The sequence below is a fragment of the Notolepis coatsorum genome (assembly GCF_963971535.1).
Source record: "Notolepis coatsorum genome assembly, chromosome: 1".
Classification (NCBI taxonomy): domain Eukaryota; kingdom Metazoa; phylum Chordata; class Actinopteri; order Aulopiformes; family Paralepididae; genus Notolepis; species Notolepis coatsorum.
In genome coordinates, this window is record NC_140165.1 from 300,433,568 (window position 1) to 300,446,089 (window position 12,522).

Consider the following 12,522-nt stretch of genomic DNA (forward strand, 5'->3'; position numbering starts at 1 on the left):
TTGCACAGTCATAAATGAAGCACTTTCTGCAGGAGATGTTGCAGATGTGGCACATAAATGAAGCACTTTTTTTGAAAAGTATACTACTTTTGCAATGTAGTTAAATAAAAGTTGTGAAAATGTGGTTGCGTGTTGTGTCAAGTGTACATATATTCATAGCACGGGGAGGCGCCGTGGCAGTCCGGCCCCTGGCGCCTTGGGTTTCTGACAATGTGGCCCCCTGAACAATTTAGTTGAATAGCCCTGAGGGTTTCAGCATCAGCATTAAAATGGGGTGATTTTTTGCGATAGGCAATTTTGGTGACATTTTTTATATGTGCATGAGAGGGAGGAATAAAAAATTACTCCAAGGTTTTTTATGGTGGAGCTCTGAGATACATGACAAGTATCAAACAGGCCTCTGTGGTTTGGGGGGCCAACGACTAACATCTCATTCTCAGTTTGGAGTAGTGTGCGGGAAGATGGTGTTGTGTACTCTTTCATATTTTACACTTACATTTTCATTTAGTCATTTAGCTGATGCTTTTATCCAAGTACAAGTTCTGTACAACAAGGGTACAACTCTTTCAGTTCAAGTTCAAGTTTTTTATTTGTCAAATACACAACAATACAGGGGCATTGCAGGTAATGAAATGTTTTTGTTTCGAGCTCAGACTCAACAGTGTACGATTAAGAAACAACAATGAATACAAGAATGGTAACAATAGGTAACAATAGTTCATATATTAAAGGGCCACTTGACAGCCCCAAGAACCTCTTGTGAGAAGACCTCTAGTGAACCACAGACACTATTTCCTCAAGTTTCAGCTGTAGCTGGACTCTGGGAAAGTTGAAGAAATATTTGGCAAAATAGTGTCTGCAGTTTACTATAAGTCTGTCATCCAGTAGAATTTCTTGCGGTGCTGATGCGGCTGAGCTCTTAACACAGAACATGTTACTAAAGTGTCCCATTTTAACATGTCCTCCTCACAACAAAACGATATGATTCAGGTTAAAATGGACCTTTAATTGTATTTCATAATTTGACGACATCAGCATGTTCCCAATAACTGCTTGATGTGATCAACCTGTTCCATGTCAATGTCCAGGTGCTAATAAAAAATATCCTGCACTATGATATTGCTTTATTGAATGTAGCTATGTATCCACAAAGTACGGTAGATTGTGTGTGTGGTTCTCAACAGGGGGTTGTGACCCAAAACAGGGCCTCAGGGAGCTGCCAGGGGGCCTCAATATACAGAAAACAATACAGAATGGTTAGATCACAAAACACAAGACATAAGTAATTATTAAGCTAAATAACACAAAGCAATGTGTTATGTCTAATCTTCTCTCATGTTTGCTATGAGAAAAAGGAAATAAAGATGTTTTATTATACAATTATACAAATTATACAACGGCAAAAGGTAAAACCTGGACTAACAGCAGATAACGGAAGAACCTCCTACCCAACCTCCTCCAATGTACAGTTTCTTAGTCAAATGTATATACTCTCTTTTTTAGACTCTTTTTATATCACAAACAGTACTGTATTTGTAAATAAATCTGGTATGTCATAAATGTCTAGATGTAGCAGTACTGTCTATCTGTATGTCATATATGTTAAGATTCATTGAAACTGGGGGGCCCTGATGTAAACAAGACAAAAGTCTTTCTCTGGTCTGCAACCCCTTAACAATTGTGTGTATTGAGCTGTACTGTATTGTACCCATTCTGCAATCTGTTAATAAAATGTTCAATCAATCAATCAATCAATCAATCAATCATAGCTTGGTCGTCGTTGCGTGGCAACCAACATCTTCCAATCTGATTGGTTGTGTGGGCGGGATTTCCGACTTTGCCGAGAAGCATGCAGCTGCAGAGCCGCAGAGCCAGCGGCGCTCTCAGGGCCGCGCTCTGACGGCCGCGCTGTGAGGGCTGCTCAGCAGCGCCACCCACCCAATGGCTGAATTGCCAATGGCTGAATTGGAGTATTGCACTGTGCGGGCAGGCACAGCTGTGAGATCCGCGCGAGGCCAGAGGATGTACATACTGAGGATACTGTATGAGTAAATTAACTATACTTTTGCTCACACAATATCTTGAATGAATGCATTTATTTATTTCGAACATGAATTTAAAATAAATAATAATAAAAAACAAGTAATAAACAGATTAAAAAACAAACAAGCAGGAGTAGGAGGATGAAGTGTAAACGTATGCATTCCTACCCCCTTGATTGATTGATTGATTGATTGAAAACGTTATTAACAGATTGCAGAATGGGTACAATACAGTACGGCTCAATACACACAATTGTTAAGGGGATGCAGAGAAAGACTTTCGTCTTGTTTACATCAGGGTCCCCCATTTTCAATTCATCATAACATATAATGACATACATGACATACAGATAGACAGTATTCAGTATACCTTCACACTCTATTATCTTATGCAACTCATATTCACTCCACAAACTGAAATATACATAAATTGTTGAATGAACAGCCTGTTTCTTGAAGTTAGACTCCTCTAAATTGTAACCCCCCCTCTCTATAACAGAATTTTTGGATGTTACGCGGGAGTGAATTGTTTCGTGCTTTAAACATGATTTGTGCAGTCTTAAATTCAGCCAGGTCCCAGAGTTTCATGGCATGTGATTTAAAAAATATTGTGTTTGTGTGTTCCAGATATCCTACCTTATTGATAATCAAATCAAAATCAAATGTATTTGTAAGGCCCGACAACACACGTTAATGTCCCGCCTCAGCCCTCATTGAAATACATTGGGTCCATAGTGTCGTGTCAGTTAGAATTCGAATCAATTAAGGGTAGCAGGTGGCATGACTCAGAGGGAGCTGTCAATCAACTCAATAAACTCAATGACCTCTCAGGGGATTAACCCTTTATCCCTAGGCCGTGCCCCCTTTTTGTATCTTTTGAACCGTTTGTCGTAGAGACTTGCGGGTTGTGGCATTGTACTCAGTAGGGATATCCTCTTTCATTGGTCTATGTTGACCACTCCCCCGATCCTTAGGCCACACCCCCGTAGGCCACGCCCCCTTGTTATATCTTTTGAACCGTTTGTCGTAGAGACTTGCGGGTTGTGGCATTGTACTCAGTAGGGATGCGTCTATGCCAAATACAACGCAGTTCGGTTTCCGGGTTCCTCTGATTGGCCACGACGCCCACGTGACCACGCGCTAGCACGCCCCCTTATCCACGCCTGCCGCTACGCCGCGCCAAGCTCCTCTGTGTGTTGCAGCGCGCGGCAGAGCGGCAGAGGTCCCTGTGTGTTCTCAACTTCCTCAATTTATACGCATGGAAGTATTGACTACGCCGTAACGAATCATTAAAAAAATATACCGTTAACTGGAATATGTTGTTTCTTTACACATATGTTGGATTATGTAATTGGTTTGTCATGACAAACCAATAAAATCGCTACAGAGCTCTCATATTTGCTATGAGTGGCGACGACTTGACTTTCACTTTCGTATTTTGCTTTCGTCTTGTTTAATCAGCCGCTTCTAAAGTCACTGTCGAAGCCTGTTTCCGCCTCCGCGTGCTAAAGTTCTGGTAAATTTAAAGTGCTAAGTGCTGCTAAGTGCTTTATAATATTGTATTTTATAATATTGTCGCGCATCACGCGCAACGCCACTCTGAGTCAAGAGCTCTGTCATTGAAGTGGGTGGTGTTACCAACAGCGTTCACCCTGATGTACAACGCAGTAGCGATTTTATTGGTTTGTCATGACAAACCAATTACATAATCCAACATATGTGTAAAGAAACAACATATTCCAGTTAACGGTATATTTTTTTAATGATTCGTTACGGCGTAGTCAATACTTCCATGCGTATAAATTGAGGAAGTTGAGAACACACAGGGACCTCTGCCGCTCTGCCGCGCGCTGCAACACACAGAGGAGCTTGGCACGGCGTAGCGGCAGGCGTGGATAAGGGGGCGTGCTAGCGCGTGGTCACGTGGGCGTCGTGGCCAATCAGAGGAACCCGGAAACCGAACTGCGTTGTATTTGGCATAGACGCAGTAGGGATAGCCTCTTCCTCTTTCATTGGTCTATGTTGACCACTCCCCCGATCCTTAGGCCACCCCCCTTAGGCCACACCCCCTTTTTGTATCTTTTGAACCATTTGTCGTAGAGACTTGCGGGTTGTGGCATTGTACTCAGTAGGGATATCCTCTTTCATTGGTTTATGTTGACCACTCCCCCGACCATTAGGCCACACCCCCTTAGGCCACACCCCCTTTTTGTATCTTTTGAACCGTTTGTCGTAGAGACTTGCGGGTTGTGCCATTGTACTCAGTAGGGATATCCTCTTTCATTGGTCTATGTTGACCACTCCCCCGATCCGTAGGCCACACCCCCTTAGGCCACGCCCCCTGTGTGTATCTTTTGAACCGTTTGTCGTAGAGACTTGCGGGTTGTGGCATTGTACTCAGTAGGGATATCCTCTTTCATCGGTCTATGTTGACCACTCCCCCGATCCTTAGGCCACACCCCCTTATGCCACGCACCCTTTTTGTATCTTTTGAACTGTTTGTCGTAGAGACTTGCGGGTTGTGCCATTGTACTCAGTAGGGATATCCTCTTTCATTGGTCTATGTTGACCACTCCCCCAATCATTAGGCCACGCCCCATTTTTGTATCTTTTGAACCATTTGTCGTAGAGACTTGCGGGTTGTACCATTGTACTCAGTAGGGATATCCTCTTTCATTGGTCTATATTGACCACGTCCTTAGGTCGCGCCCCCTTTTTGTATCTTTTGAACCGTTTGTCATAGAGACAATACAGACCCTCTCCTGTTGGCCGGCGGTGCACAGGCATCACCCACACTTTCACAATTTCCCCGCGCGGAATTGTCTATTTTTTGTCTATTTGTCTAATTGTCTATTTTTTTATTTACATTTTTTAATTAAAAACAAATGTTCTAATGTCCGTTCGAAAAACCCTGACGACGTTTGAATCACTTTATTCAAATTGAGGATTTAGTTTGAGGATAAAAAAAAGAAAAAAGAAATTAATTAATTTCTTTATTTTTATTTAAAATTTTTAATTAAAAACGAAGGTTCGAACGTCCATTCGAAGAACCCTGACAAAGTTTGAATCCCAAAAACAGGCTTCGGGGACAGCCTTACCAAACATATTATTTATATTATTCAAATGTAACTCAAACATGTTCCGTTGTGATGTCACAGTATGATGTCATAATAGACATTTGTGATGTCACAGTATGATGTCATAATAGAACATTCTAGAACATTTGTGATCTCACAGTATGATGTCATAATCAAACATTCTAGAACATGTGTGATATCACAGTATGATGTCATAATAGATCATTCTAGAAGTTTTTTATTATTATTTATTTTCAATGTATGTACGAAATAAATAAATGCATTCATTCAAGATATCTGGCCTCTCGCGGATCTCACAGCTGTGCCCGCACAGTGCAATACTCCAATTCAGCCATTGGGTGGGTGGCGCTGCTGAGCAGCCCTCACCGCGCGTCCGTCAGAGCGCGGCCCTGAGAGCGCCACTGGCTCTGCGGCTCTGCAGCTGCATACTATTGACTTTGCAGATGGCGCCGACGTTGTTGTTGCTCGGAAACACTTCTTCAGCCCACTGCACTTTGTGAAACTGACACAGTCTGGCTAACTATGGTCTATGGAGTAAATTAATCTCAGATGCTACAAAATGATGTATGCACACTATGAATATATCGCCTTCACTCGAAGCATAATTGACCGTCATATTGTGTCAACTGAGGAATGAAGAACAGAAAATTGAGGTCGCCGAAAGCTGGAATCATCAAAAGGAGAGGTAACGTTAAGTGTTATTCTTCAGCTAAATTAGTAATGACGCTAGGCTTGTTGAACTGTTGCTAACGTTAGGTCAAAGCTTATCTCAAGCAAGGTGGCCCGTGAGCTGTCAAACTCGTTTGACTTTGTTAGCTGTTCGTTTATTGCAATACAAAGCAGAGTCAGTCAACTAATTTCCTTCATTGTATAACGTTAGCCCTAACGTTAATGTTACAAAAAGAATCCAACGTTAGCTAGCTAGCATAACATGCAAAGACTAAGCATCAGTAGTTTCATGTGGTAGGCTATATGTTTTTGTAAATACAAATCTAGTAGCATTATTTAGTGCATGTGACAACGCTTGATTGATTGATTGATTGAAAACTTTATTAACAGATTGCAGAATGGGTACAGTACAGTACAGCTCAATACATACAATTGTTAAGGGGATGCAGACCAGAGAAAGACTTTCGTCTTGTTTACATCAGGGTCCCCCATTTTCAATTCATCGTAACATATATGACATACATGACATACAGATAGACAGTACTGCTACATCTATACATTTATGACATACCAGATTTGCAAATACAGTACTGTTTGTGATATAAAAAGAGTCCAGAAAAAAAAGAGTATATACATTTGGCGTAGAAACTGTACATTGGATTGGGTAGGAGTGTGGGGGGGGGGGGGGGGGTTGGGTAGGAGGGGTGGGTGGGGGACACTACAACTATACAAACAAAACTGTACATTGGAATATTGACAAGACCATACTTGGTAATTTACTGTACATTGGAGGGGGTTGTTTTAGGACATTTACAGGGGCCAGTTTCGAATTGCAGTCTCCCGTAGGTGTTTTTTGAAAGTGGGTAGTGATTCACATTCCTTTATAGCTTTGGGTAGGGCGTTCCACATTGATGTGGCATAATTGCGAAACGTGTTTAGTCCCTTGTTTGTGCCGAATCTGGGTTTAACATGATTTGTGGAGCTCCCTCTGGTGTTGTGATCGTGGTATTCACTGACCTTTGGGAAGTATTTTGACATGTACATGGGTACCTTGGTCGTGTAGTGTATCTTGTAGACCAGGCCCATTGCAAGTTGCTGTACTCTGTCATCTACTCTAAGCCATCCTAGGTTGTCAAAGTGGGCAGGGTGAGGTGGGTTCTAGGAGTAAGGTCAAGCAGTAGTCTGACCAGTTTGTTTTGAGATGTTTGTAATTTTGTTTTTAGCGCCTTTGAGGTGCTTTGGTACCATGAGGTGCAAGCATAGTCGTAGTACCCTTGAATGAGTGCTCCTGCCAGAGTCTTCAGGGTATTCTTGTTTACCAGTGAGGAGATCCGGTACAAGAATCGAGTTTGTTGGTTGACTTTGGATGCCATTTTGTCACAGGAAAGATTTGCCTCTAGGATGGAACCCAGGTAGGTAATATCTTCTTTCCTTGTGACAATATTGTCACCCACTGTAACTGAGAAGCCGTCGGTCTTGCTGAGTTTGTTATTTGAACCGAAGAGAATGGACTCTGTTTTGCCCATTGAAAGAACATAATGCAGTTAGCATTGTTCTGCAGTATTTTATTTGTAATCTTAACGTTATTCTTACACGTGAACAACACAGGGTCTGTATTTATTTATGATGAATTGAAAATGGGGGACCCTGATGTAAACTAGACGAAAGTTATTGAGCTGTACTGCAGTGTACTGTACCCATTCTGCAATCTGTTAATAAAGTTTTCAATCAATCAATGTTGTTGTCTTGACCTTGCTGTGATTAATAGTCAACCCCTCACATCCAGTCCCCAGTGATGTGTCCCCCTCTACAAACCTACCACCCCTGGTTGAGGGTCAGCTAAGGTGCTTCCTACGGGTGGCCGTGAGCAGAGTGTCATGGACAATCCACAAGCCTCCTGCTGCAACGTTTGTCAGGCTGCGCTGGTGGGGGGAGTCATCCAGTGGGACTTATTTTTGCCCACGAGATGGATCCCAGGTCTCACAGAAGACCGTCAAGACCACAGCTCGCTTCCCCATCCGCTGTGGCCCTAAGCAGTTCACTGCATACCTGACAGGTGAGTAGTGGTGAAAGTACCCCCCCCCCCACTCAAGTACAGTACTTAAGTAAAATTTTGAGGTGCTTCTACTTTACTTGAGTATTTCCATTTGAGCAAACTTTGTACTTTTACCACCACTACATTTCCATGGAAATATTGTACTTTTTCTCTCCATTACATTTATCTGAAGCCATCGGTTACTAGTTACTTTGAAGACAAATATTTTGCATAGAAATGCAATGGTATGGCAAAAATGTATGATGACTATTATACTTTCACATTTGAAGCCTGTCAACTTCAAGAGGACATATTCAGAGCAGCATAACTGGACCACATACTACTTTAACATAACATCCCAAGCACTGGAATACACAAACGTCATGTAGAATGCATACTTTTACTTTAGATACTTGAAGTACATTCAATAGTAAATACTTTTGAGCTTCTACCAGTGTGATTCTACCCAACCCCCCACCCCACCTACCCAACCTCCTCCAATGTACAGTTTCTTCCCCCTCAAATGTATATACTCTCTTTTTAGACTCCTTTTGTACACATAAACAGTACTGTATATTTGTAGATCTGGTATGTCATAAATGTCTAGATGCAACAGTACTGTCTACCTGTATGTCATATATGTTATGATGAATTGAAAATGGGGGACCCTGATGTAAACAAGACGAACGTCTTTCTCTGGTCTGCATCACCTTAACAATTGTGTGTATTGAGCTGTACTGTATTGTACCCATTCTGCAATCTGTTAATACATTTTTTAATCAATCAATCAATCAATCAGCTTTGCTATTATGCAACATTATTCACACGTTTTATCAACCTTTGTCTTACAGATATGGGCTCATTGGTGCTGGAAGTTATGACAAAGTTGGATCATTTGCCCATTGCTCGCGTTCAGGTTGCTGGGATCTCTCGTCTCGCCCTGTCACATCCCATCAGTGGCTTTTATGCACTTCTGTCTCCAACATCCGAAAAGCTGGGAGAGTTGCAGGTACGTGATCAAACGACATGTGCAATTGTTGTATTCATTATCACATAGACACTACAGACTAATCTGCATGACCATTAGGTAGCATAGAGGCATAGTAGAGAGCATTGTGACGGCAAACATAATTGCAACTCATGGAGGCGAAATGAGGTAGGAGCCCCGTGGGTCTTAGAGGTTACCTAATAATTGGTTAGACTAGAAGTCTTTATTTGTCATGCAGTTTAACACACACGCACGAGATGGGCGACCCACAGGAACACACACACACATGCACTGAGTCGCCACCTGCTTGTCTGTACAAGTGTCTTGTTGGATAAATATGTGTCCGACAAGGTGCGTTTGGGTAGTGCAGAGCTCTAAGCACTTGCCTACCACCACAGAGAGCCGGGTTCAATTCCCGGCAGAGGTACCTCCGGCTTTGTCAGTATTCCCTACGAACACAATTGGCAGTGTTTGCAGGGGAAGTCCTGATCGTTGCAACAGCGACTCCTACAAATCAGCCATTTCAGCTGGGAGGGGATCTGGGGGAGATGGCGTGAAGTGAACCTCCACGCACCTTGGGAATTGATAAGATTTTATCGATACAATTCCATTATCGATTCTGCTTATCGATCCGATTCTTTATCTATTCCCTTATCGATTCCTGATAAATTTATAATTTTTATAAATAAATTGGAAATGCAACAGAACTAAGCCCCCATGTCAGAAAAATACAAAAACTGTAAAAAAAAACTTTTTTAACTATACAAATAATGTATTTGAGATTCTCTTTTTTTTATCCACTTTTTCTCCCATTTTCTATATTTTTCTCCCATCCCAATTTCGTATCATCCAATTCAACCCTCCCCTGTCACGAACGCTGTTTCTTGCCTCCCACAAGCCGGCTGCAATGTGGACTAAGTCATACATAGCACAAGTCCCCTCCGGTACTTGAGGTAACAGCAGTCGCATCTTTTCACCTGCGCAGCTCGATCTCTCAGTGGCGAGGAGTAACGCGTGGGAGGCTCACGCTGCCCCCTGACACTTCCTGATTCTACTGCGGGAGTGTATGTTTGGTAAACCATTCCAGTTCGATTGTGTGTGTGCGTATTGGCTTCGTGATTCACTACAGGGGTTTAACGGCTTAAGCTGGGTTTTGATTATCAGTGCAGATAAAATTTTGTGCGTCTGTATGTGTAGTTGTGTACTACTGTCATGTGTTTGTGAGTCACATTGGTCTAATTTCAGCCTCTGTTAACGTTATTTGTTCCGTATGACTCGTTTCATATCTGTGTGTCTCGAATGTGCGCGCTGCCGCGTTGTGCAATTTGTTTAGGTTGGTAACACGGGTCGCTAAGGAATTTAGGTTCGAGGTTGAAGAAAGTGCACTTTTAGGTTGAAAGAACGGCCCTAATGTCAACGTGTTTCAATATAAGTGTTATGTATGGTGATAACGAGTATATTGTTAACTTAGCTCCGCTCCCCCGCTGATACCCATACCGGGGTGTGATGTCAGCAAGGTATGAAAAAAATTATACCGCCCAAGCCTATTGCACATAGAAACAGCGGGAGCATTTCGGGAGCATATGCGAATATTTATACAGTGAAAGCATTCGTTTTTCATTTAGGTTTTCCTAGTCAAGGAATCAAATAGTCTGCTATGGCTGCATGCGTGGCGCTAACGTTATTGTTTAAAAATGCGCAACTGTGGGAAAAACATGGCATCGATAAGAGGAATCGATAGTCACAGAGGCATGTGATTCCAGGAATCGGACAATTAGGTTCTTGATTCCCATCCCTGGGTGCATGCGTCGTTACATTCTTTCAGTAAAACTCCTAGTTGTCAGATGAAAAGAAGTGGCTTGTGACTCCACATGTATCAGAGGAGGCATGTGGTCGTCTACACACCTTCCCCAGACCCACAGTAGGGCAGCGCAATGACCAGGAACACAATCTTCAATTGTAAAGGCCTGTATTGGGCAATTGAAGATGTCCCAGAGGGTAGCTCTGCTCTTTCTCCCAACCCCACAGCCTCCATCTGAAGAATAAATATAATTTTCACCTTGGAAATGTTTGTCTCACTTCCAGCTATAGAAGCTTACAGGAGGGAGTTATGCACCGGTACCATTACCTATCTGAGAGCTAATATTCCTCTTGTTTGTTTTTATCATCTGGTGACTAGTTCCAGGGCTCTCTTTACAGTAACTAGTCCCAGGGCTCTCTTTACAGTAACTAGTTCCAGGGCTCTCTTTACAGTAACTAGTCCCAGGGCTCTCTTTACAGTAACTAGTTCCAGGGCTTTCTTTACAGAAACCAGGATGCTTTTTTTTTAAAGTTCCCATGAAAAGGCTAGCAGAATGCTATTTGATTCCACACATTTACGCATTCCTCTAAATACAGGAAGCTAGGGAGAGACTTGTTGTGGATATTGATTGGCGTTTACAGTAGCCAATAGTGCTGAATGTGCATTACAGTCGACCCATTAGCTAACAAGCTAATGTTAGCAATGTACGTTAGCAATGTTATACAACATTGGTAACGTTAGCTAGCAAGCTAACATTGAACATTTGTTCAATTTAATTAAAGAGGCAGAGTGCTAGTTTAGTTACCATGTGCTATAAATGTCTTTCTAGAAAGCATTTCATTGGACGCTAAATGAGTATACGCCCCTGTGTGAAGGATGACTCTCATCACTCTCATTTCTTTATTGTTTTCCAGTGAATGACAAATTCTAAAATGCCATTGGTGTATACGTGACGACCAGTGCAAGACATATGTGATTAAAGAACATAAACATATTTTTTTATTTCTTTTCAGTTACAGTAATGTTTCGAGAGACACCTCAGTGGTCTGTAACTGGTTTTCTAGATCGGTCAGTGTAAATCTACATAATCCAATTTCCTTGACCCCATTTCTGTCTTCCCATCCTCAGGTGTCCGTCTCTCTGGAGGTCCTGCCGGAAGTCTACGACAGCAGCAGCAGCTCGATTCCCGCCACAGATAACAGCACCGATGCACCTCAGGTCACCACGCTGCTGGTGCCCTCTCAGTCCAGACCAGAGTCCGCTGGGAGCAGCACTTCAAACACACCAAGGTTTGATTGATTGATTGATTGAAAATTGTACAGATTGCAGAATGTGTACAATACAGTACGGCTCAATACACACAATTGTTTAACACATTGGGCGCCAAAGACGAGTTGACTCGCTTTTGGCCGCCATGTGTTGAGCGCCAAAGACGAGTAAACTCGGTTTTAGATCCTTTTTTCTTTTATTCGATTTTTTTATTCATTACAGGTTAACGGACCTCGGTGTTAGCATAGGAAATCATTCTGAGATCCTGAGAGTGCAATACCGGCCGCATCCTGCTAGGTGGCAGTATCACCCACCCTTTGAAACCTTATTTCACACTGTGTGTCACATCTAATTTCGTCCGGGCGGAGAATTTAGACCAAGCCAAGTAAATCGCTTCATCCGATCACTTCAAAGCGCATTCAGCACACTTGAGGCATATCTTGTGCCACTTCATGTCAGGGACCCGATCGACATCAATACTGGAAATCGCGATCAGACAATTGGAATATTCTTTGGATGGAATAACCCCGATCAAAGGTAAGGACTATCTGATGTCAATTCCACCTTGATCCTACAATGATTTCATATCGATCCAGGCGATCAACGTATGTAGTATTAGA

The 12,522-nt window shown here is 42.4% G+C and overlaps 1 protein-coding gene across 2 annotated transcripts in view; it reads left to right on the forward strand.

Annotated features, from left to right (window-relative positions):
* The first annotated feature begins 5,691 nt into the window (after positions 1–5,691).
* The window catches only part of c2cd3 (C2 domain containing 3 centriole elongation regulator), an 82,326-nt gene continuing 75,495 nt past the window's right edge, over positions 5,692–12,522 (forward strand). For both annotated transcript variants that reach the window (XM_084320579.1, XM_084320580.1), the window contains exons 1-4: positions 5,692–5,825; positions 7,596–7,865; positions 8,696–8,853; positions 11,762–11,922. In XM_084320579.1, coding sequence (XP_084176705.1) covers positions 5,774–5,825; positions 7,596–7,865; positions 8,696–8,853; positions 11,762–11,922 — 641 coding nt within the window. In that variant the 5' untranslated portion in view covers positions 5,692–5,773. The remainder of the gene's footprint in view (positions 5,826–7,595; positions 7,866–8,695; positions 8,854–11,761; positions 11,923–12,522) is intronic.